Raw genomic sequence first — 27,143 nt, forward strand, 5'->3', positions numbered from 1 at the left:
GAGCATTTGTGATGATTTGCCTCGGTTCCAAGATTGATGCCAACTGTCTGAGAAAAGAAAAAGGCAAATGGGAGATTGCTCTACCAGGAACCAGCACCGACTGGGTGGTTAAATGGCATCATCTTTTGCTGTAACAAGGAGAAGAATGTAGCAGTGGATTTGCTTTCTGCAAGGTCATACAAATGATAGTCTAAATATCAATCTGCACAACAGAGAAAATTCCATCAGGCTTCAAAATAATCACTGGATCTCTTATGTTCTTCTCAAATTTCAAAGTAAAATTTATTATCAGTGTAAATACATGTCACCACATGCAACCCTGAGATTCTTTTCCCTGCAGGCATACCTAGCAAATCTAGACAACAGTAACTGTAAACAGGATCAATGAACAACTGTGCAAATGCAAATATAAATAAATAGCAATAAATAACAACTACAAGATAACAAGATAAATTCCTAAAACTGAGGCCACTGGTTGTGAAAACACCATAAATAGAATGAGCATACGTATCCCCTTTTGTTCAACAGCCTAATGGTTGAGGGATAGCAATTGTTCTTGAACCTGGTGGTGCCAGTCCTGAGGCACTTGTACCATCTAACTGAAGGCAGCAGTGAAAACAAGAGCTTGGCCTGGATGGTGAGGGTGCTTGATGATGATGCTGCTTTTCTATGGTAGCATTCCATGTAGGTGTGCTCAATGGTTGAGAGGAGTTTACCGTGATGTACTGGGCAGAATCCACTACCTTTTGTAGGATTTTCCACTCAAAGGCATTGATGTCTCCACGCCCGGCTGTAATGCAGCCAATCAGCACACTTTCCACCACTCATCTATAGAAGTTTGGCAAGGTTTTTGATGACAGGTCAAATAACCACAGACTCCCGTGGAAGTCGAGGCACTGTCATGCTTTCTTTGAAATGATATTTATATGATGGGTCCAGGACAGGTCCTCTGAGATAGTGACACCCAGGAACTTAAAGTTACTGTCCCTCTTCACGTTTGTTCCTCTGATGATTACTGGCTCATGGACCTCTGGTTTCCCTCTTCTGACTTGGTCTTATTGACATTGAGAGGTTGTTGTTATTACACCACTCAGCCAAGTTTTCAATCTCCCTCTTGTATTCTGATTCATCACCCCCTTTGATAGAGCCCACAACAGTGGTGTCGTCAGCAAACTTGTATATGATGTTAGAGCTGTACTTAAACACACAGTCATAGGTGCAAAGTGAGTAGAGCAGAAGGCTAAGTACACATCCCCGCAGTGCTCCAGTGCTGATGGCTATTGTGGAGATGCTTTTGTCAATCTGAACTGACTGAGGTTCAATTGCACAAGGGGGTACTCACACCCATGTCTTGGAGTATACTGCTTAGTTTCGATAAAGAGCACCCTGAGGTATGCACCTTTGCTGTCCAGATGTTCCAGGGCTGTGTGCAGAGCCAATGAGATGGCATCCGCCATAGGCTTGTTGCTCCAGTAGGCAAACTGAAGCAGATCCAAGTCGCCATTAAGACAAAAGCTCATGTGCTTTAACACCAGCGTCTCAAAAGAGTTCACTGTGGATGTAAGTGCAACTGTGCAATAGCTATTGAGGCAGGTTCTTCAATACTCAATGTCTCCACATTGCAGGTAACATAGGCTCATCCCTATTACAATTTCCTGCTAAATTGTCATTTGATAAGACAAATTTTGTCAAGTAACAACCAGGTATTTATTTTGTAGTCATTAATTTAATAAGGCAACTGTTACTGTGGTGTGGTTGTGCAGGGGAGTTCTTCTTGGGCACTGGTATGATCGAAGCCTGCTTGAAGTAGGCAGGTACCACACACTGCTGAAGCAAGAGGCTGAAGATATACATGGACACACCAGCCAGTTGGTGAGCACAGGTCTTCAGTACTCGACCAGGTACTCTGACTGGACCAGATGCTTTCCTTGGATTCACTAGTCTGAAGGCAGCCTGCAAGTCATCTTGAGATGGAGGAACTGAGGGAAACGCATGTTAGTAGGGAAGTGGTGTTAGGTAAATTGAAGGGATTAAAGGCAGATAAATCCCTAGGGCCAGATGGTCTGCATCCCAGAGTGCTTAAGGAAGTAGCCCAAGAAATAGTGGATGCATTAGCGATAATTTTTCAAAACTCTTTAGATTCTGGACTAGTTCCAGAGGATTGGAGGGTGGCTAATGTAACCCCACTTTTTAAAAAAGGAGGGAGAGAGAAAACGGGGAATTATAGACCAGTTAGTCTGACATCGGTGGTGGGGAAACTGCTGGAGTCAGTTATCAAAGATGTGATAACAGCACATTTGGAAAGCGGTGAAATCATCGGACAAAGTCAGCATGGATTTGTGAAAGGAAAATCATGTCTGACGAATCTCACAGAATTTTTTGAGGATGTAACTAAGTAGAGTGGATAGGGGAGAACCAGTGGATGTGGTATATTTGAATTTTCAAAAGGCTTTTGACAAGGTCCCACACAGGAGATTAGTGTGCAAACTTAAAAGCACACGGTATTGGGGGTAAGGTATTGATGTGGATAGAGAATTGGTTGGCAGGCAAGAAGCAAAGAGTGGGAATAAACAGGACCTTTTCAGAATGGCAGGCAGTGACTAGTGGGGTACCGCAAGGCTCAGTGCTGGGACCCCAGTTGTTTACAATATATATTAATGAATTAGATGAGGGAATTAAATGCAGCATCTCCAAGATTGCGGATGACACGAAGCTGGGCGGCAGTGTTAGCTGTGAGGAGGATGCTAAGAGGATGCAGGGTGAATTGGATAGGTTAGGTGAGTGGGCAAATTCATGGCAGATGCAATTTAATGTGGATAAATGTGAGGTTATCCACTTTGGTGGCAAAAACAGGAAAACAGATTATTATCTGAATGGTGGCCGATTAGGAAAAGGGGAGGTGCAACGAGACCTGGGTGTCATTATACACCAGTCATTGAAAGTGGGCATGCAAGTACAGCAGGCGGTGAAAAAGGCAAATGGTATGCTGGCATTCATAGCAAGAGGATTTGAGTACAGGAGCAGGGAGGTACTACTGCAGTTGTACAAGGCCTTGGTGAGACCACACCTGGAGTATTGTGTGCAGTTTTGGTCCCCTAATCTGAGGAAAGACATCCTTGCTGTAGAGGGAGTACAAAGAAGATTCACCAGATTGATTCCTGGGATGGCAGGACTTTCATATGATGAAAGACTGGATCAACTAGGCTTATACTTGTTGGAATTTAGAAGATTGAGGGGGGATCTTATTGAAACATATAAAATCCTAAAGGGATTAGACAGGCTAGATGTAGGAAGTTTGTTCCCGATGTTGGGGAAGTCCAGAATGAGGGGTCACAGTTTCAGGATAAAGGGGAAGCCTTTTAGGACCGAGATTAGGAAAAACTTCTTCACACAGAGAGTGGTGAATCTGTGGAATTCTCTGCCACAGGAAACAGTTGAGGCCAGTTCATTGGCTATATTTAAGAGGGAGTTAGATAGAGTCCTTGTGACTAAAGGGATCAGGGGGTATGGAGGGAAGGCTGGTGCAGGGTTCTGAGTTGGATGATCAGCCATGATCATACTGAATGGCGGTGCAGGCTCGAAGGGCCGAATGGCCTACTCCTGCACCTATTTTCTATTTTTCTATGTTTCTATGTTTTAGATACTGAGACCAAAGGATCTTCATAAGACATGGGGGTGAGCGATAGTTCCTCTCTGTTCTGGTGGACAAAGCAAGAATTTAAGGCATTAAGCCCACTCAGAAGCAAAGCTTTGCCATCCCCTTTGTCGCAAGATTTAACTTTGTAGGGGGATATGGCATTCAAACCCTACCACAGCTGTCGAACATCCCCTGTTGATTCTGGAATCTCCACTTCACCCTTGAGATGGCTTTCTGGGGATCATAGAAAAACACAGAAACATAGAAAACCTACAGCACAATACAGGCCCTTCGGCCCACAAGTTGTGCTGAAAATGTCCCTACCTTAGAAATTATTACGTTTACCCATAGCCCTCTATTTTTCTAAGCTCCATGTACCTCTCCAAAAGTCTCTTAAGAGACCCTATCCTATCCGCCTCTACCACCGTTGCTGGTAGCCCATTCCACGCACTCACCACTCTCTGCGTAAAAAACTTACCTCTGACATCTCCTCTGTACCTACTCCCAAGCACCTTAAACCTGTGCCCTCTTGTGGCAGCCAATTCAGTCCTGGGAAAAAGCCTCTGACTATCCACACGATTAATGCCTCTCATCATATACACCTCTATCAGGTCACCTCTCATCCTCTGTCGCTCCAAGGAGAAAAGGCCAAGTTCACTCAACCTGTCTTCATAAGGCATGCTCCCCAATCCAGGCAACATCCTCGTAAATCTCCACTGCACTCTTTCAATGGTTTCCACATCCTTCCTGTCAGAGATATGTATACAATATACATCCTGAAATGCTTTTTCTTCGCAACCATCTACGAAAACAAAGGAGTGCCCCGAAGAATGAATGACAGTTAAATGTTAGAACCCCTAAGATCCCCCCGGCTCCCCTCCTGCACAGAAGCGGCAGTGAGCAACAATTCCCCCCCCCACCAGCAAAAAATAAAGCGCACCTACTACCAGCACTCAAGCATGAGCTAAGCGATAGCAAATATACAGTCTTGCAGTTACTCCAAAGACTACATTGCACTTGTAGTTACTGAGGGAATCCTTGTTAGTTTCTTTTCCTCCACTTCGTAATATGCTTAAATTCAGTGGGTCATCACGTCTGATCTGAGGTCGTAGGCAGAAGAGAACAGAACGCCAGCCAGGCAGTGCCGGAGGGCAGTGTGCGACTGCCAGCAGGTGGGCGAGAAGGCGGACCTCATGTAAATTATATCAATAAATGCAGGAAAACAAGCAGGAATCGCCTGTCTGTGCTTACAAGAGCACACCAACACATGAACAGATCTAGCGCAACCAAAACAATGCACAGCAGATTGGCCCGGAAAATTTGAAATTACAGTTGCGTGGAAAACTTGAAATCATTGCGGATTATCAAAGGAACCGGATTACAGGTAGTCGGATTAGTGAAGGTTGACCTGTATAAACTTGGAGCTCACCCTAACTATCCTCTTTCTTTTTGAGAGCAACAGTTCATTTTAAAATTTATTGACACTTTTTACTCATGATTTTTGTGCACTATCCATCTTTACACTGTTAAAATTAATTTCCAGCACAAATAATACGTAATCAATGTCTTGAAAACCAGGATCCAGAAATTTAAATCTTACTGAACTAAAGTGAGAAAAATCTCAAATTAAAAAATAATACTGCTCAGTGAGGATCAGGCAGGGAGAGACAAGTATTGACACTATATGAATTGTAGTGTCACCTGTCCAAAATTTGGATAAATGGATTAAAATACAAAATATGTACTAAATTGTAGATGTTGCAACAAAGAATTTTCCCATGTAGAAATGTTCAAAGTCATTCAAAAAATCTGAATATCTCCATTTATATCAGCAGCCTCTATATAATACAACCTCTCTGAATCTCACCATTATAGTGCACTAATATTTAGAATGTCTCCAATAATTTAAATTTCTGTTTAAAAGTATATTGAGTGACACTTTTAAGTCATTCATTCTCCTGTGCATCAATTCAGCAAATACTCGATATTATGTTCATTTGTTAAACCACAATATTTTTGATACAAATATTTCTATTTGTAGGTCAGGGAGAGTACTGACTTCTGATGCAAAATATAACAATGAATTTCAAATGATAAATGGTTTCTGGCCAGCGACTTTATCCATGTAATAACATATTAATCATACCACAATTGTGTCTTTGAAAGTGATGATAAAATTCATCTATATCCATCCTTCCTACCTCTGGTATAGGGACTTGTTATGCAAAACCCAGAAAGGCATGTACCAAAGAATCATTTGAGTTTCTTTGTCAATCAATAGGAACAGCTTTATTTTGTCGGAGTTTCAACTATCAATTTGTTGTTTGTTAAAAGTATTACAAAAACTGTTCTTGGAATTCATAAGTCAGTGTTTAAGTAAACATTTTGAAATTATAAAGGACATTGCCTAAGATTTCATTGAATCCATCTGGGAAACAGTACCGCAACATAAAAGCCAGGACCAACAGGCTCTGGGACAGCTTCTTCCACCAGGCCATCGGACTGATTAATTCATGTTGATTTGAGTGTACTCTATATTACATTGACTGTTCCATTTATTATTAGTTACTATAAATTACTATAATTGCACATTGCACATTTAGACGGAGACGTAACATAAAGATTTTTACTTCTCATGTATGTGAAGGATGTAAGATATAAAGTCGATTCAATTCAAATCATGTTTCTTATATTTCTGGCTTTACAATGGTTCCTCAGAATGCATTTAGTTTTCTGATTAAATAAAATATTGATACTGAACTAGAAAGAATTTACAGTGAAGATTGACATAGCACTAAGAGAACAAGAGCATAAATCAAGACTTTTCTGTCAACCACACCAAAAAGTCCTTGCCAAATCATTTTGGCACATGTTGTCATTAAATGAACAAATAAAGATTAACAAGTAAGCTGGTGCATCCAGCATGCATCACCTCATGCTACATTATTACTTAGAAAGAGGACAGCAAACTAAAATTTAACAAGTGGGCAAAATGTCATAAGTAATTGAGGTAGATATATGAAGTCCTCATATTTCTGGTAAAATTCGTTGACAAATATCTGTAGTTCTCAAATACTGATGAAACAAGGACCCATTTTATCAAATGGTCACAGAATGTGGCTTAAAATTTCTAAGAAGCTTGGGAATGTGGTAAGTATATAAATAGGTGAAAGGGTTATCTCATTCTAATACTGTTGTTATGCAGTTAGAATTTAAGTTTAAATTTGTAGTTAGCTTTAACATGCAGATTATTTTACAGTATTAGTCAACAGTTAGTTGCCTGCCTGTGGTAATATTGCTGCTGCAGAAATAGCAAGTAAAAGTGGGCTTTTGATTCTTAGGATAATGGGATCAGCTACATTTGAAAAATACATCATATGATGCTCTGAACACATCACCAGTGATGTAACCTGAGGTCATCGGGTGTTTTGGGTCTTTCAAATCAGGCACCCTCACCCAGGAGACCCAGCCATGGTTGATCAAGCCAGGGCTTGTGTTCAGGTAGCATGTGCTGCAAATCCCCATGGACTTGCTCCCTTCATCCGGAGTCGTCTTGAGGCTTTCTCAGCTGCCCTGGTAATGTTGTTGATCGCTCTCTGCTTCCTCGTACCAGCGATGTCCAACGCGCCGACGGCTTTGTGAAGAGACTGCCCAGTAAAGCCCCAGCAGCCCACTTCAAAGGCCATACACTTTGCTTTCCATCCCTGCCTCCGACAGTCGCTGACCAGTTCCTCGTATCTGACAAGCTTACTCTCATGGGCCTCCTCCAGACGCTCCTCCCATGACACTGTCAGCTCCAGCAAGATTTTTGCCTGAGATCAAGAGGATATTTGGTCTCAAGGTGGTCTTGACAATGTGCCATGGAAACTTTAGTTGTTTCTCCAGGCCAATCATGAGCTGCCAGTCGTTAACAGGTGCCAGAATTCCTGTGGGTGGCTATACTCTTGCTTCTGATTGCTCTCCAGCTCTCAAAAAGGTAATGGCTCAATTCAATGGCCAAGTCAACAGATTACATGCATCTAATTTTCTGGATGGGCCTATCATGAGAAACCTTGTCTAAATAGATTTTAATACACTATTTGACAACAAGCACAGCTCTACCTTCATTGGTCAGTTTCATTTCCTGAAAACTCATGACTTGCCTCTCACAAAGACATGTTGTCTTATCCATAATTACACCATAGTTTTCCAAATGCTCATAAATTCCATCTCTAAGAATCATCTCCAATAGCTTTCCCACCACTGATAAGTGATTCACCAGTCTATAGTTTCCAGGCCTATCCCTATTTCACTTTCTTGAACAACAGAACAACATTAGCAACTAACCAGTGTTTTAGAACCTCACATGTGGCTAGATACATCAATCAAGTTTGATTTCTGTTATTTCCAAAGGTTTTCTGAAACTCCATCAATGATCATGTAACATCAACATGATTTGTTCAATTTTGCAGGAAGAAAATCCAAACAGAAACAATTCACAGAGTCAGACATAATACCTCTTCCTCACTGACAATCAACACTGGTGCACCTCAAGAATGTATGCTTAGCCCACTGCTCTACTCTCTCTCCACTCACAATTGTGTGGCTGGGCACAGCACAAATGCCATTTATAAATTTGCCAATGACACAACTATAGTTGGCAGAATTTCAGATGGTGACGAGGAGGCGTACAGGAGTGAGAGAGATCATCTGGGTGACTGGTGATGCAACACCTTACACTCAAAGGAATTAATTGTGGACTTCAGGAGCACACACCAGTCCTCAGTGAGATACTAGCAGTGGAAAGGGTAAGTGGCTTCAAGTTCCTGGATGTCAACATGTCTGAAGATCTATCCTGGGTGCAACGTATTGATGCAATTTCAAAGGTGACATGACAGCAACTATATTTCATTAGCAGCTTGAAGAGAATTGGTATGTCACCAAAAATACACACAAAATTCTACAGATCTATTGCATAGCGTATTCTAACTGGCTGCATTGCCATCTAGTACAGAGGGGCCACTGCACAAGACAAGATCGAAAAAAGCTGCAAGAGGTTTTAAACTCAATGAGTTCCACCGTGGGCACGAGCCTCGCCAGCATACAAGACCCTTTCAAAAAGCAATGCTCCAAAAAGGCAGCATTCATCATTAAGGATCCCTATCATTCACAATATGCCCTCTTCTATACTACCATGAAGGAGGAGGTATAGGAGACGGAAGACACACTCAATGTTTCAGGAACAGCTTCTTCCCACTGCCATCAGGTTTCTGAATGGAAAATAATACCACTTGGTTATTTTTAATCCTCTTTCTTTTTGCACTACATATTTAATTTTCTTTTGTATATATAATTATAATATGGTTTTTACTGTTACGTACTGCTGCTGCAAAACAACAAATTTCATGAAATATGGCAGTGATATTAAACCTAATTCTGATTGGTGAAAATTGAAGGTATATTTTTGGAGAGATAAACAAGATATAATTAAGTATATGTGCAGCTGCTTCTTTACAAACATGCCTAGAAGATACTAGAAAGTTTAAGTACTATTAGCCATGCTCTATCAGTTGCCAAATTTCTGTTACCATGCAAATAAAGTAACAAAGGAGCATTCTAACACATTCTGATAGTGAAGGATTCATTATCCAAACTAAAGGACTTCCTTATTCCAGTTCACAAAGTCTTTGAAAGTGAACTGCCTGCATGGTCATCTCAGAAATTAAATTGTGTGGGTATATGTATGTGTTCAAGCATAACTAATCTCACAATAAATCATCACCACCATCCTTTGTCTACGGAAGAGTAAAAATATCAAATGGAAGATGAATATAGTCCTTATTCTGGTAATTTTTCTCTGCCAACTGAATCCACCAACGCAATTGTAATGAAATTATCACTGCTTAAAGTCAGGGGAACTTCAAAACAATTGATCTCAATAATCATTCAGCATCACCTCACCTCTAACTGCTTCCCTCAGAAATATCTTTCAAAAATATGGAACAGCTGTAAATGCAGTAAGGGATAGGGAATGCAAGGTAATCCATTTTGATTAGAACAAAAGTAAATCAGAATGTTAATTAGAGAAAGATAACAGAATGCTGCTCTACAGAGGGATCCGAATATCCTCTTACCCAAATGAGAAAGTCAGCGTGCAGTTACAACAGGCAATTAGAAAAAGAAATGAAATGATGGCCTTCACAGCAAGGGCAATGAAATGTAAAACTAGCAAAGTCTCACTGCAGCTCTTCAGACTGTTTAGGAGAGAGTACGTCTGGAGGACAGCCGAGTTTTGGTCTCTTTATTTTAGGAAGTATAGAGCCATAATGATACAGCATGAAAACCTATTGAACAAATTGCTTGCTAAGCCATTTCAAAGAGCACTCATGACCTATCCACATGGCTGCATTTGGAGTCAAATGGAAACTAGACTGGGTAATAACAGCAGAAGGGGCATTCGTCGATTAGCAAGTAGTATTGTATAGATGGAATTGCTATTCAGAAGAAGGCAACAAGAGGTTGTGTGGATTTTTGGGGGGAATCTTAACCAGAGTCCAAGTTGGGGTAACAGCAGGATAGGAGATTTGATATGTACAGTTTGGGACTAAGAATAAAAAGGGATAGTTTATTTTTATATCCCCCTTATGTTCAGGACAATTTATTTGTTCACAATAGCATGGGTACTGTATCTAGCAAGAGAAGGTAAAATTATATTTCCAGTGTTTTAATAAAAGTTAATTGTTGCTGGATCTAAATATTATATAGACATGGATTTTTACTTGTTCATTCTCTATTATGTTATGATCACCAAAAGGGAAACAGATTCTGCTTAATACACATGTTTAACACACTGTAAGCGCGGTGTTCACGTAGTGCCTTGGCCAACTAAAGAACAAATTGAATGGCCTGTAAGGAAAGAGTTAAATTTGATTCTACTTTGGTGTATGTTAAAACATGTAATGCAAAATGGAAGTTTGTAAGACAAAATGGTGATAGTTTGGGATGTGAGAATGTTCTAAGAAAGTATAAGGGAACCAGTCCACAGCCATTCTTCCTTCTTTCTGCATTTTATCTTTATACAATTCTAACAAAATACATAAAACACTGTCGTCAGAAAGTAGCATTGATCAACAGAGATCCTCACCCCCAGGGCATGCTCTTTTCTCATTGCTGCCATCAGGTAGAAGGTACAAGAGCCTCAGGGCTCGCACCATCAGGTTCAGGAACAGTTGGTATCCCTCAACCATCAGCCTCTTGAACAAATCTCACTTTAAGGACTCTTTATCTTGTTATTTCATGTTCTCATTATTTATTGCCATTTACTTACATTTGCATTTGCACAATTTGTTGTCTTCTGACTGATCTTTCATTGATCCTGTTGTAGGCACAATTCTATAGATTTGCTGAGTATGCCCACAGAAAAGTGAATCAAAGGCTGTATGTGATGACATACATATACTCTGATAATAAAACTTACTTTGAACTTAACTTGAAACTTTTTAAAAAAATATAACCTTTCACACATGTACATTGCCTCATTTGTTTGCAAATCCCTCTTGCTGCTGAATCAGAAAAGAACAAGGAATGAATTTTAAAATATTTTTGTTACAAGGTCATACAGCATTTTTTTGTGGAAATTCATTACTTTGAAGTCTGCTTCCATATTTTATAAGTGAGTGGAATTTTTTTTGAAATATACTTGTTGTGAATCACTTGGTGCCTCATGAATTAACAGAGGTCTTTAATAAGAACCACCATTTTCCTCAAACTGATAGCTAATGCTAAACTTGGTTATGTAATGCATCAAGCAAATAAGTAGGTGAAAAACAAGTTTGATCATATCTTATTCCCTCATGCATGGTCATGGTGTCGATGAAAACAATGTTGCCCATTGGGCACAGGCCTCAAGCAATTAGGTGCCTGCCTGTACAATTTAAGTGCCAAGGGAACATGAGCACTCATTAGTACTCAGCTTGCAGGAGAAATAAAGATGTTGATTACCAAGTTTGGCTCCCTTTGTGTATGAGCAGCTAATTCAGGAACTGTAAGCAGATGTAGTATTATATTTTACACAAGCAAACTAAATTTAGCTTTGCTGAACAGAAGTGGTAAAGCTGTATTAATTTCTGTACTCATGTCGTAAATACCTTTGGAAAAACACAAGGAGGTCTGAAATTAAATTCTGAAAAGTAACTTAAGGCAAAATTGTGGAGATGCAGGAAGCTAGAACAAAAAAAAAGAACAATGAAAAAGACACAGTGGGTTAAGCAGCATCTGTAAAGACAAAAAGTATAAATTAACATGTTAAGCCCTGCACCAGGACTGAGAAGGAACAAGAAAGATTGATAGTACATAGAGTATGTAAATGGTTAGGTGGGAGGGTGTATAAGTTATGCAGATAGATGATAGGTGGAGGCAGGTGGGTAGGGGGTAGGCGGTCAATTAGAACCAGGTGTGATGAAGGGTCGAGAGAGATGAACAGAAGGGAGAAGAAAACTAGGTGGATAGGCAAGTGTGTGTGGGAGAGTAGCAATGGGTAGGTAAACTGAAATTGGACAGTTCCATACTCACAGTATTGGATTGTAAGCTATCCAAGCAGAATGAGGTGTTGTTCTCCCAAGTTGTATTCGCAGTGGAGAAGATGAGAGCAAACAGGTTGGTGTGAGAGGAGGGGGTAGTGGAAAGGAGTTAAAATGACATACATGACAGAGTGCAGGTATTCTGCAGAACTATTGCCTCATTTGCATAGTTTCACTAATGTAGAGCAGGTTATATTGTGAGCACCTAATGCGGTACAGCAGGTTCCAAGTGCAGGTGAATCTCAGCTTTACCTGAGCCCTGCATGGTGACATGCAGAGAGGTGAGTAGACAGGTGTATATCATGTTTGTTTGCAGGGGAACATGCCAGAAAATGGGAAAGGTGAGATGAGTGCAGCAAGAAGTCTAGAAGAGCACAATTGCTGCAGAAATCACAAAGGAGTAGTGGCAAGGGGAGAGGGAAGATATGACCAGTAGCAAGACTATGTGGAATTGGTAGAAATGCAAAGTTCAAAGTAAATTTATTAAAGTATCAAAGAACATATATATCACCACATACAACCCAGAGATTCATTTTCTAAAGGGCATGCTCAATAAATCCATAATAGAGTAACAACCGTAATAGAATCAATGTAAAACCGCACCAACAGGGCTGACTACAAGCTGTGCAAATACATACATACATAAATAAATATGCAGTAAATAACATGAGACAAAGAGTCCTTGAAAGAGAGACCATAGGTTGTGGAATTAGTTCACTGCTGCGTTGAGTGAAGTTATCCCCTCTGGTTCAAATGCCTGATGGTTGAGGGGCAATAACTGTTCCTGAACTTGGTGGTGTGGGCCCTGAGGCTCTCGCACCTTCTTCCTGATGGCATGAACCAGAAGAGAGCATAAACAAGAGAGAATTTGCAGATACCGGAAATCCAAGCAACACCAGTCCTGCCGAAGGGTCTCGGCCCAAAATATCAACAGTTCTTTTTCCATAGTTGCTGCCAGGCCTGCTGAGTTCCTCCAGCATTTTGCGTGTGTTGAGAAGAAAGCATAGCCTGGATGGTGGGGGTCCTTGATGATGGATGCTTCTTTTCTGCAACAGCACTCCTTGTAGATGTGCTCCATGGTGGAAGGGCTTTCCCCTTGATGGACTGAGCCGTATTTGAACGCTTTTCCGTTCAAGGGCATTGCTGTTTCCATACCAGCCAGTATACACTGCACATCTATAGCAATTTGTCTAAGTTTCAGATGATATGCCGAATCTTTGCAAACTTCTAAGAAAGCAGAGGCAACGCCGTGCTCTTTATAATGGTACCTATATTTTGGACGCAGGACAGATCCTCTGAAATGACAGAGGATAATTTTCGTTGCAGAGGCTGGTGGGGTGAAAGTTGAAGACCAAAACAACTCTATTGCTAGTCTGCCTAGGGAGGAGAAGTGAGGATCAGATCAGACATGTGGGAAATGGAGCAACTATGTGTCAGGGCACATCAACTATGCTGGAAGGGAAGCTAAGCTTCTGGAAGAAAACTGTAGAAGCACATATTTTAAAATTAATTTATTGACTAGCAGCTATGGAAAACTAACTTGAGATAATACTTTGGATCAAGACCAATCATTGATTAAAGGACCAGCTATTATTAAATTGTATTTTGAAGCAGGGGTTCCCAACCTGGGGTTCATAGATCCCTTGCTCAATGGTGTAAGAAAGATTGGGAACTCCTGTTTTAAAGAGTGAAATTGACAAGTTATAGAAATTGGCAAAATGCATGACCTAGATTCATTGTAGAAATTTTCAACTGTTGCTGCTTAATTTTAAAAAACATATTTTCCACCAATCAAAATATAAATCCACATCACAGTTACAATTCACATGGCAGAAGTAATAAAAACAGTAATGATAAAAGCCTGAAATAAAAGAGAAAATGCTGGAACCAATGAGCAGGTCAAACAGTATACGTGAAAAACGAAAGAAGTAATATTACAAGTCCCTCACAGTCAAGACGTGCTGTGAGAAATGTATGTTAACTTATGATGTCATAACATAAATTTTAACAAAAAGCCTTGAAGGCCTCGAGTGATTTCTAGGCAAATTCAGTAAAATTGTGCACTAATGAAAACCAATTACTACTTATAATACCCCAAGATATAGAAGCAGAACTAGGCCATTTGGCCCATCATGCCTGCTCCCCATTCCATCATGGCAGATATATTAACCCCGTTGATGACATTCTCCTGTCTTCTCCCTGTAACCTTTCACACCCTTATTAATCAAGAACTTATCAACCTGCACTTTAAATATATTCAACGACTTGGCCTCCGTAGCTGTCTGTGGCAATGAATTCCACAGATTCACGATTCTCTGCCTAAAGAAATTCCTCATTTCTGTTGTAAAGGGGCATCCATGTATTTTGATCCTAGACTACCCAACTATAGGAAACACACTCCAGATCCACTCTAATTAGGCCTTTCAATATGTTTTAATGTAATCCCCACAGATTCTTCTAAAGTACAGTGTGTACAGGCCCATAGCCATCAAGTGCTCTTCATACATTAATCCTTTCATTCCTGGAATCATTCTTGCGAGCATCCTCTGGACCTTCTCCAATGCCAGCACAACCTTTCCTAGAAAAGGGGCCCAAAACTACTCACAATATTCCAAGTGCAGTCTGACTAATGCTTTATAAAACGTTAGCAGTAAATCCTTGCTTTTATATTCTAATCCTCTTGAAATTAGTGCTAACTTTGCATTTGTCTTCCTTACCATTGACTTAACTAGCAAGTTAGCCTTTAGAGAATCCTGCACATGGACTCCAACGTCCCTTTGCACTTCTGATTTTTGAATTTGCTTCCCATTTATTAAATAGTCTACACCTTTATTCTTTCTACAAGGTGCATGACTATACATTTCTACACAGTTTTCCATCTGCCACTTCTTTGCTAATTCTCCCAATCTGTCTAAGCCCTTTGGCAGTCTTCCTGCATCCTCAACACTACCTGCCCCTCCACCTATCATTGTATCAACCACAAACTTGGCCACAAAGCCTTCAATTCCGTCACCCAAAATTATTGACATATAATGTGGAAAGAAGTGATCCCAACACTGACCCTTGCAGAATGCCACTAGCCAATCAGTAAAGGAGATTCCACTGTTGCAATAATGGAAGCATTCTGTAAAATGATTGCAAAGACTAATGCTGAATGTACCAACTAATTATGCAAGGTAAATTTAATAAATAAAGAACAATGTATAATATAATTGGGGCCAGCATTTATGCTTACTTAGCATTAAATTCTCATAAATCGGTTACATTTCATATTAAACTGTACCATTTAGCCAGGAATAAAATCTGAATTTACGGGGGGAGGGGGAGGGGGGGTGGTAAGGAGAAGAAAATAATTTCCCTTCATTACAAAGCATTTTATAGAAAAAATTTATTTTTAAGATTCCAGTCCAGATTACGAGTGAGCTTACGGAACTCATCCAAAAGAGAATCACTTATTGTGGTAATACACTATCTTACCTATACAGTGTGTTAAACGCTTTTTCACAACCCTGTACATCACATTCAAATGGCTTTTCCTTGGTATGGACTCGGACATGGATTCGTAGGCTGTAGGAGGTGAGAAAGGCTTTGCCACAGCCTTGCTGGTTGCAAACAAAAGTGTATTCACCACGGTGAGTCTTCTGATGCGTCCGTAGATTTCCTGCTGTGCTATATGTTCGCGGACAGCCTTCAAATGTACACTGATACCGTTTTACCTGTGGGTGCAAAAAATGTTAACAGTGTCAAATTATACACTTTCCATTTGGAATTTACTCATTCAATACTTATTTTTTTATATATAATTTGGAACTATCATTGGTCAATTCTATAGATGGTCTGAGAAGAAACATTCTAATGCCAAGCCACTGAAGCATGTTAAAACTAAACATATTAAATATCCACAAATATGCAAATAGAGGACAAAAGAAGTGTATTGGTATAACCAAATACAGTCTGTCAATGCAAGCCATCTTCAAGTGCAACATTAAAAACATTTGAACATGTCCAATCGACATTCATTAGCGTAAATACTGTAAGAATGAAAAATATATCCAAACTATCAGAGTAGATCAATTAGAGCATTCAAAATTTTGCTGCCTCTATCCTGTGCCAAGTGCAATAAACTCAGCATTCCTGCCCTTGCTAGTTTAACATTTTCTCCCTGCTGACCATCAAACATAATTATTGCTCCATAAAAACTGCAGATCGCTTGGAAGAGGCCTTTGAAAGGAAGCTCTCCAAGTACACAGGACTGGTCAGCAACTGTCAGCAGGCTGGATGGAGAGTCAGGTGTCTCCCAGTGGAGGTTGGTTGTAGGGGATTTGCAGCCCGTTCTTTAGCCAGAGCCTTCAGTAATTTGGGCACCGAGCGAGAGAGGAAGAGGAGAGCCATCCGCAGTACCACCAATGCGGCAGAGAGGGCCTCAAGATGGCTGTGGCTCAAAAGAGGGGAGCCATGGAGTCATAAGTGGCTAGCCATCTGGACACAAGCTGAGGTCTGATTAGCCCCGGCTGGGTAACCTGGAGGAGGTTGTATGATGTTGAAAGACCCGAAACACCAGGAACATCACTGAAGATGTGTCCAGAAGCATCAGTACATGTATGTACACAGCAGTAGTGGCTCAACATCTTCCAAATTAAACACACACCCTACAAAGGAGTAAAATCAAACATGGAAGTCAATCACAGTAGTAGAGAATTGAAACTGATGTCTAAACAGATTTTCAAGTGAACAGCTTAAATATGAAGAATGTAGGCTTATATCTATACATCGAAACAATAACTTTATCCAATAAACACTTAAAAAATCATGAATATCTGTTTAGCTCTACCAACACATTGTTCTCACTATTGAAAATATTTATTGCTTCAAGTTTTCTTTAGCGCCAAATTCATCAGCAGAGAATTCAAATCTGCAACTATGAGCCCACATTTGAGACTAAACTCAGTGCTGGTCAAATACACAATCTGGGATTCAACTCAAAACTTTGTTAGAAATTTTCAAAATTAATAATTTCAGTAGCAACATTTCAACATTAAATTCTATTCCACAACATAATCTAAAGGTGGTATTTCAATGCAATTATGGAATTTTAAAAGAGGAGCTCCCTTTCAAATGAGTCATTGAAATTATGGATAATTTGCATGAATTATTGAACACAAGAACAAATGTGTGTTCAGAGACAGCAGCAAGTTCATCACATCACAAACTAATAAACTTGCCAAAGGAGACCCCCTCAAACACACGTTTACAAGACTTTGTTGTACAGACATGGGCAGCAATCTCTGCAACTGTAATGGTTACTCACTTAAAATTGCAAGAGTAAGTTTGTGAACTCTTTGCAATTACCTGGTTTTCTGCATTAATTACTTGTAAAATGTGGTCTGATCCAGACCCTCAGGCAACAAAGCAGCACCAAATCCTGATGCTCCTTCCACCATGCTTTACAGTTGGGATGAGGTTTGAGTGTTGGTGTGCATTTCTGCCAAAAAAATTCACTTCTGTGTCTTCTGCCCATATAACATTGTCCCAGAAGTGTTGCGGAATATCCAAGAGGCCTTTTGCACACTTGAGATGTGCAGCAATGTTTGTTTGGAAAGCAGTGGTTTCCTCCTTGGCGACCTTCCATGAGCACCATTCTTGTTCAGTGCTTTTCTTATAGTGGACACATGCCAGGGATCCTGAAGATTTCTGCAGTTCTTTCGCTGGTACTCGGGTTCTTTTTCACCTCTTTCAGCATTGCACATTGTGCTTTGCTTTTGGTGTGACCTTTGCAGACTGATTAACACTCAGGTCTTTCAGGTCTTTAATAGAGCTACTAGGACTTGATGTTTCAATTCCTCTGGTAAGTTGGCACTCTGGATATTGGCAGTGGGTTTGGAGTGGTGACAAGGAGAGAGGGTAGGTACGTCATCGAGGTCATCAGGTGGGCACCCTCCTTCTTTGACGTTTCGTTGATAAGCCCACGACGTCTCCAGAAGGCTCAACGGTGCTACCTGGTGTCCCAGAAATGATTTTGTAGCCTTTTCCAGCTTCAAGCATGTCTATAGTTCTTCTTCTAAGGTCCTCTGAAAGTTGTTTTGATTGAGGCCTGGTACACATAAACAGATCTTTCTTGAGAAGAGCAAGCACTGTCAGTAACCTGACTTTGTGTGTCTTTTTTTAAACAGGGAAGGCACCTCTACAACCCACACCTCAAATCTCAACTCTGAGTGGAAAACCTGACTCCAAATAGTTTTTGTAGAATGTATTACCCCAGAGGTTCACATACTTGTTTGAACCTAGACTATGATTGTTTAAATAGTGTACTTGGTATTGACAAGTAGTACTATTGTTTGTGTTATTAGCTTATACAGACTGTGTTTGTGCATTATTGTGATTTAAGACGAAGATGAAACCAGATAACCAGGTAATTGCAAAGGGTTCATTCACAAACTTTTTCTTGTAACTGTGTATCATAGCATTTGGAACAATGTGAACAACTTCTCTAACTTGGGACGATCATCACAACTTTTTCCTCTATTTTAAAAACTAGTGCTCAAGTTCATTCCATAAGCCAAGGAAGGTATCTAGCAGATTAGTTTGGCAGGTTAGTGTGCACATTTCAAAATATTCCACCACAGATTTTGTGTGGAACTTCCTTCCATAACCACCAGGAAGTTAAGGTATTCTGTGCAACATGCAGAAGTCTAAGCTTAACCGGCAATTGGCAGCGATTTCCCATATGCATTTGAAGTTGGGTGACAGAATAACAACTTCCTGCAATTCAGCTACCATGAAAGAATTTGCCTATAGGATGTACACTGATTCAATGTTGTGGCTGGTTTCTACTTCTGTGGATCCCTGTCTTTTTTGTAGATCGCGAAACCTGCCAGGGCAGGCGGCAGCTCTACTGATTTTATAATGGTTAAATACAATGGTGTCTCTTTGTTGTGTTTTTGTATTCATTGAATAGTGAGATTAATTTAGAATAGCCTTTAAATGACTGTAAATGTTTATTAATGTCAGAAACTTTGGGCACACACGGTAGCACAGTAGTTAGCATGTTGCTTTACAGTACAAATGACCCCGGTTCAATTCCCACCACTGCCTGTAACGAGTTTGTATGGGGATACGAATTGACAATAAACTGGACTGGTCAAAGAACACTGAGGCTGTCTACAAGAAGGGTCAGAGCCGTCTCCATTCCCTGAGGAGATGGAGGTCCTTTCACATCTGCTGGACGATGCTGAGGATGTTCTACGAGTCTGTGGTGGCCAGTACGATCATGTTTGCTGTTGTGTGCTGGGACAGCAGGCTGAGGGTAGCAGACACCAACAGAATCAACAAACTCATTCGTAAGGCCAGTGATGTTGTGGGGATGGAACTGGACTCTCTGACCGTGGTGTCTGAAAAGAGGATGCTGGCCAAGTTGCATGCCATCTTGGACAATGTCTCCCATCCACTACATAATGTACTGGTTGGGCACAGGAGTACATTCAGCCAAAGACTCATTCTACCAAGATGCAACACAGAGTGTCATAGGAAGTCATTCCTGCCTGTGGCCATCAAACTTTACAACTCCTCCCTTGGAGGGTCAGACAACCTGAGCCAATAGGCTGGTCCTGGACTTTGTTTCCTGGCATAATTTACATATTACTATTTGACTATTTATGGTTTTATTACTATTTAATTATTTATGTTCTCCTCGTGACCATATGGGTCCTAAGATGTACTGGTTGGTAGGTTAATTGGTCATTGTAAGTTGCCCCATGATTAGGCTAGGATTAAATTGGGGGATTGCTGAGTGGAATGGCTCAAAGGGCTGGATGGGCCTGCTCTACACTATCTCAATTTAAAAAAACACAAAGTTATTTGACAGCCTGATTCAGCCAGTTGCCAAGACATCAGTGACTAGAGCTTATGTAGATTCAGCTGTCTGATGCTATTGACAATTGGAAGGCTTTTTCCATGAAGGACATAGAAAAGATTTACAAGAATACTAATAGAACTGGTGGGCTCTAATGACGAGGATGAGCGGGCTGGGCTGGAACTTTCAGTCCCTGGAGCTCAGGAGGCTAAAAGATGACTTTATAGTGGTATATAAAATAATGAGGTGTGTAGATAAGGTCCTTTGCCCAGGGTTGGGGAGTCTAAACTTACAAGACTTAGATTTAAGGTGAGAGGGGGAAAAATTTTTAAAAGGATCCTCGGGTGGTGGGCATATGAAACAAGCTGCCAGAGGAAGCTGTGTAGGTGCAAACAACCAGAATATGTTTAAGAGACTTTTATACTGCTACATGGAAAGAAAAGATTCAGAAGGAGGTAGGCCAAATACAGGCAATTAGGTCTAGCTCTAAGAGGTATCTTGGTCCGCATAGATAACTGGTCCAGAAGGCCTGTTTCTATGCTGTTAAACTCTATGATCACATTGGTACCAGGTTTGAGGAAGTTAGCAGATTCATTCTAAATGCCAACCCACAGGTGGGAGCAAGCACACATTAATCACCATTTCCAGTAAATTACTACAAGAGTTAGTTTCTATACTTTCAAGTAATGGGTATCAGAAGAACAAAATTGTTTATTGATGTTGGGGCTGGTTTAATTTGAACTTTAGCCCTGGGTTTGGTTGGAAGATAAGATAGTACCCACAATAATATTAAACCTTAATATGTAGGGATTGAATGTTGAGAATTTTCTAAAATATCAATGTAATACATCAAATACAAATATATTCTGGAAATGAACAAGAAAGGGAACTAAAGTAACAAATGAAGAACTTGTCCAGAATCAATGATGTGCACAAGACACTGAAACATATTAATTCTTGATCTCAACCAAAGGAAAAAATATTTAAAACATGGCATCAAAGGAACCATTTTAGCCATTCATTACATTATTGAAATTTATTTAACGATTTCAGATGACAATATTTTCTGAAATATATGATCTGAGGGGAAGCAACACACACAAAATATTGAAAGAACTCAGGCTAGGCAGCATTTATAGAAATGAAAAACCAGTCAACATTTCAGACTGAGACCCTTCTTCAGGATTGGAAAGGACAGAGGAAGACGACAGAGTTAAAGGGTGGGTGTAGGGGAAGGAGGATAGCTAGAAAGTGATAGATGAAGCCAGTTGTGTAGGAAAGGTAAAGGGCTGGAGAGGAAGGAATCTGATAGGAGAGAGACCATAGGAGAAAGAAAGGAGGAAGGGCACCCAGAGGAGGTGACAGGAAGGTGTGAAGAGGTACGGGGCCAGAGTGGGGAATAGAATTTTACCAGAAGGAAAAAATCGATATTCTTGCCATCATGTTGAAGGCTACCCAGACAAAATATAAGATGCTGCTCCTCCAGCACGAGGGTGGCCTCATTGCGGCACAAGAGGAGGCCATGGACAGACATATCGGAAGGAGAATTGGTTTGGCAGAAGGAGCAGAGATGCTCTACGAAGCTGTCCCCCAGTTTATAAGGAAGCCGCATCAGGAGCACCAGACACAATAGGTAATCCCAGCAGATTCACAGTAAAGTGTTGCCCCACTTGGAAAGTCTGTCTGGAGCCCTGAATGGAGGTGATGGAGGAAGTGAAAGGACGGGAGTAGCACTTTGGCTGTTTGCAGGGTTAAGTATTGAGAGGGAGATTAATTGGGAGGGATGAATGGACAAGGGAATCATGGAGGGAGTGATCCCTGTGGAAAGCAGGTGTGGTAAGGTAAAGATGTGTTTGGTGGTAGGGTCTCTTTGGAGACGGCATAAGTTGTAGAGAATAATGTGTTGGATGTGGAGACTCATGGTCTGTCAAAGAGGCGGGAAGGTGTGGTGAGTGAGGATATTTGGGAAATTGGAGGATATGCAGGTGAGGGCAGCATCAGTGGTGAGGGAGGGGAAACTCCATTATTTGAAGAAGGAAGACATCTCTGATATCCTGGAAAGGAAAGCTGCATCCTGGGAACAGATGCAGCAGAGATGAAGGAACTAAGAAAAAGGAATAGCATTTTTACAGGAGACAGAGTGTGAAGAGGTAGTCATAGTAATTAGTAGATCTATAGCGAGTCAACAGTGTCTCCAGAGATGGAGACAGATCGAGAAAGGGGATTTCCAACATCTGCAGAATTTCTCATGTTCATAATCTGAGGGGAAGTTGTTTTGCTGCAGTAGTATTCAATCCTTAGACAAGATACTAAAATAACATTATAGAGACAGTGTATTAAACATTTATCTAAAATAATTCTTCATTACTGCTCCAATGCAACCCATTTTAACACTTCTCAATTAGAAGACTGATGTTTGCTTGGTGAGATTCACATAAATAGTAAATATGCAAAATATTAAGCCATTGGTTTCTCTGATATCTCAAAGACAATCAACATTCTCACCAAAAGAAGCAGATTAAGCAGACTATTTAGTACTAAAGCTAATGATAGACTGAATCAGAATACTATTTTTGTTTCCGCACCCAAAGAGATCCAAGCACAAAAATCTATGCTCCTATTTCAATGCAGTATGGAGAGAATTTTGAACCACTGAAGATAGAACATAGAACATAGAATAGTACAGCACAGTACAGGCCCTTCGGCCCACAATGTTGTCCCCACCCTCAAACCCTGCCTCCCATATAAGCCCCCACCTTAGATTCCTCCATATACCTGTCTAGTAGTCTCTTAAACTTCACTAGTGTATCTGCCTCCACCACTGACTCAGGCAGTGCATTCTACGCACCAACCACTCTCTGAGTAAAAAACCTTCCTCTAATATCCCCCTTGAACTTCCCACCCCTTACCTTAAAGCCATGTCCTCTTGTATTGAGCAGTGGTGCCCTGGGGAAGAGGTGCTGGCTATCCACTCTATCTATTCCTCTTATTATCTTGTACACCTCTATCATGTCTCCTCTCATCCTCCTTCTCTCCAAAGAGTAAAGCCCTAGCTCCCTTAATCTCTGATCATAATGCATACTTTCTAAACCAGGCAGCATCCTGGTAAATCTCCTCTGTGCCCTTTCCAATGCTTCCACATCCTTCCTACAGTGAGGTGACCAGAACTGGACACAATAATACTCCAAGTGTGGCCTAACCAGAGTTTTATAGAGCTGCATCATTACATCGCAACTCTTAAACTCTATCCCTCGACTTATGAAAGCTAACACCCCATAAGCTTTCTTAACTACCCTATCCACCTGTGAGGCAACTTTCAGGGATCTGTGGACATGTACCCCGAGATCCCTCTGCTCCTCCACACTACCAGGTATCCTGCCATTTACTTTGTACTCTGCCTTGGAGTTTGTCCTTCCAAAGTGTACCACCTCACACTCCTGCGGGTTGAACTCCATCTGCCACTTCTCAGCCCACTTCTGCATCCTATCAATGTCTCTCTGCAATCCTTGACAATCCTCTACACTATCTACAACACCACCAAACTTTGTGTCGTCTGCAAACTTGCCAACCCACCCTTCTACCCCCACATCCAGGTCGTTAATAAAAATCACGAAAAGTAGAGGTCCCAGAACAGATCCTTGTGGGACACCACTGGTCACAATCCTCCAATCTGAATGTACTCCCTCCACCACCACCCTCTGCCTTCTGCAGGCAAGCCAATTCTGAATCCACGTGGCCAAACTTCCCTGGATCCCATGCCTTCTAACTTTCTGAATAAGCCCACCGTGTGGAACCTTGTCAAATGCCTTACTAAAATCCATACAGATCACATCCACTGCACTACCCTCATCTATATGCCTGGTCACCTCCTCAAAGAACTCTATCAGGCTTGTTAGACACGATCTGCCCTTCACAAAGCCATGCTGACTGTCCCTGATCAGACCATGATTCTCTAAATGCCTACAGATCCTATCTCTAAGAATCTTTTCCAACAGCTGAAAGATGTTTGACATCTGAAAGATGATGTCTTTCAGATGTCAAACATGTCTGCTTTTCAACAGAGATAAAAAGACATTCCAAATCAGTACTCAGGAAAAGAGAAGGAAATCTATTTTCTATATCAATTATTACTCAAAGAAAAACATTCAAACAATTGTCTATTCATTAAAAGGCAAAAATGCTAAAAGCTAAAATAAAGTTAGAAAAAAAGTTGGAAATACTTAAAAGCTCAAAAGCCTCTATAGAAAGAAGTAAGACAAATGTTTCTCACTTTTGCAGTTCCACATCAACAGATATCAGGCTAAATTGCCCATAATAACTTTTCTTCATTTATTTGAATCAACTAAGAAAGTTATATGATAAGTCAATTTTCCATTCAAAAAGAATAGTCCTCTTCACACCCTAGCAAAATCAATTAGGATGACCACTGTTAGCAGTCAACATTTCTGATCTTTTAAAACTTTGTAGTAATAACCTCTAGTTTTGGAAGCGTATTGCACTTTAGTGACATAATATTTTACATGAAATTACATTGCTTATGTTAATTATACTAAGTTGCATTTTCAAAAATAACCTAGTTTTTTTTGATCAGACCGTGAACTTGTTATCCTCATTGCTGACTCTTTCATCAAGTCAAACTCAAATGCTAATTCTAGCTTTCCTTTTCACTCCCCCCCACATCTGCTGCCTGACTTGCTGAGTCTGCAGAGTGTGAGATCGCAGATACTCCCTTGTGGACTTTACACACCAGGTTTAAAAAGTGACTGGGGCCTGTCAAGACCTGCCTGCGGAATGGGAGATTGCTTGGGTTATTAGTAACTTAGTAAGGGCCAATAAAAAGAAGTGAGGTGTAAGTGGAGCAGCTATTGTTGGAGTTGGCCAGTGTTAGAATGGTCAAGCTTTGGCTCAACAGGGTTGGGCAAGAACAGGCACAGGGTAGAGCTTGAGATTTAAGGTATAACAAGTGTAGGCAAGACGGTAGTTCATGCAGTGGGATTTCAGAGTACCTAACAGTCTCTCTGATGACCATACCTGCAGTAAGTGCACCCAGATGCAGCTCCTGACTGACAAGGTCAAGGAACTGCAGCTGGAGCTGGATGTACTCAAGATAATCAGGGAGGCTGAAAACATCATAGATGAGACTTTTACTGAGGTGGTCACACCCAGAATGCAGGCTTCAGATAGCAGATGGGTGACCATATAATGAATAAATTGAGCAAGCTGTCAATGCAGTGCTTCCCTATAGCCATTCCCCTTAGCAACAATCATATCTCTTTGGATAATGCTGGGGGTGGGGGCAGAAGAGTAGGATGACCTATCAGGGCACAGCGGCGATAGCAGCGGCATCTTGGCGGCTCTAAGGTTCAGCGGGGAAGGGAGAAGTCAGGCAAAATAATAGTACGAGGAGACTATAGTTAGAAGGTTGGACATGAAATTCTGTGGCCGCATAGAATACAGCAGGATGCCATCCCAGGTGCTAGGGTTCAGGATGTTTCAGAGCAGCTGCAGAAGATTCTCAGGAGGGAGGGTGTGGTGCACATTGGCACTAATGGCATAGGTACAAAGAGGGAAGAGATCCTGTGCAGTGAGTATAGGGAGTTATGGAAGTAGCTGAAGAGCAGTTTCCGCAAGGCAGTAAAATTAACATATATATTTATATTTGTCTGTGTGTCTCTCAGTGTCCGTGCCTACGTGTGTGTGTGTGTGTGTGTGTGTGTGTGTGTGTGTATGTATAAGACTTTTGCACAGTACTGTATGTACTTGGATATAAAAAATACTTAGAACATTGAAGTTTTAGAGCAGCTTGTAGTTGGAGTCTACTAGGGGAAAGGCAAACTCTAAGTATTTTGCATCAGTCTTCACTGTGGAAGGCACTGGCTGTATGCTGGAGGACTGGAAAATGACACGTCCCACCACTCTTTAACAGGGGGAAGCAGGAGGAAAATATAGGCTAGTTAGCCTTACCAACAGTTGGTGAGCTGTTGAAGTGTATTATTAAGAATAAGGTTTTGGAGTACTTCGAGGCACTTGATAAAACAGGCCAAAGACAGCACGATTTCCTTGAGGGAAAATCTTGCCTGACAAACCTGTTGGAATTCTTTGAGCAAATGAAAAGCAGAATAGACAAAGGAGAGTCAGTGGATGTTGCTTACTTAGATTTTCAGAAGGCCTTTGACAAGTTGCTACACATGAGGCTGCTTAACAAGTCAAGAACCCATGATATTACAGAAATAATATTAGCATGGATAAAAGAATTGCTGTCAGGAGATAAAGAGTGGGAACAAAAGGGGCCTATTCTGGTTGGTTGCCAGTGACTAGTGGTGTTCCACAGGCATCGGTATTGGGACTACTTCTTTTCATATATGTCAACCATTTGGATGACAGAATTGATGGCTTCCAGCCAAGTTTGCAGACAATACGAAGATAGGTGGAAGGGCAGGTGGTGTTGAGGAAGCAGAGAGTCTGTAGAAGGACTTAAATAGATTAGGAGACCGGGTAAAAAAGTGGCACATGGAATATAATGTAGAGAAATGTATAGTCATGCACTTTAGAAGGAATAAAGGCAAAGACTTTTTTTTTTAAAATGGGGAGAAATTTCAAAAATTAGAGGTGCAAGGGGAACTAGGAGTTCTTGTGCAGGATTCCCTAAAGATAAACTTGCACATTCAGTCAGTGGTAAGGAAGTCAAATGCAATGTTAGCATTAATTTCAAGAGGACAACAATACAAGAGGAAGGATGTAATACTGATGCTTTATAAGGCATTGGTCAGTACTGAGCAGTTTTGGGCCCCCTTAACTAAGAACAGATGTGCTGGCATGGAGAGAAGGTTCACAACAATGATTCCCAGAAGAAAGGATTCATGTATGAGGAGTGTTTGATGGCTCTGGGCCTGTACTCACCAGAGTTAAGAAGAAGGGTCGGGGATCTCATTGAATGCTATCGAATATTGAAAAGCCTTGATAGAGTGGATGTGGAGAGGATATTTTCTATAGTACGTGAGTCTAAAACCAGAGGGAACAGCTTCAGAAGAGAAGGATGTCCTTTTAGAACACAAATGAGGAGAAATTTCTTTAGGCAGAGGGTGGTGAATCTGTGGAA

At 40.9% G+C, this 27,143-nt stretch overlaps 1 protein-coding gene across 4 annotated transcripts in view; it reads right to left on the bottom strand.

The window, feature by feature from the left end:
* mtf1 (metal-regulatory transcription factor 1) overlaps positions 1-27,143 on the bottom strand; it is a 103,546-nt gene that overhangs the window by 35,951 nt on the left and 40,452 nt on the right. For all 4 annotated transcript variants that reach the window (XM_072246956.1, XM_072246957.1, XM_072246954.1 and 1 more), the window contains exon 3: positions 15,673-15,911. In XM_072246956.1, coding sequence (XP_072103057.1) covers positions 15,673-15,911 — 239 coding nt within the window. The remainder of the gene's footprint in view (positions 1-15,672; positions 15,912-27,143) is intronic.

This window comes from Mobula birostris, chromosome 30 (genome assembly GCF_030028105.1).
Source record: "Mobula birostris isolate sMobBir1 chromosome 30, sMobBir1.hap1, whole genome shotgun sequence".
NCBI classification, from domain to species: domain Eukaryota; kingdom Metazoa; phylum Chordata; class Chondrichthyes; order Myliobatiformes; family Myliobatidae; genus Mobula; species Mobula birostris.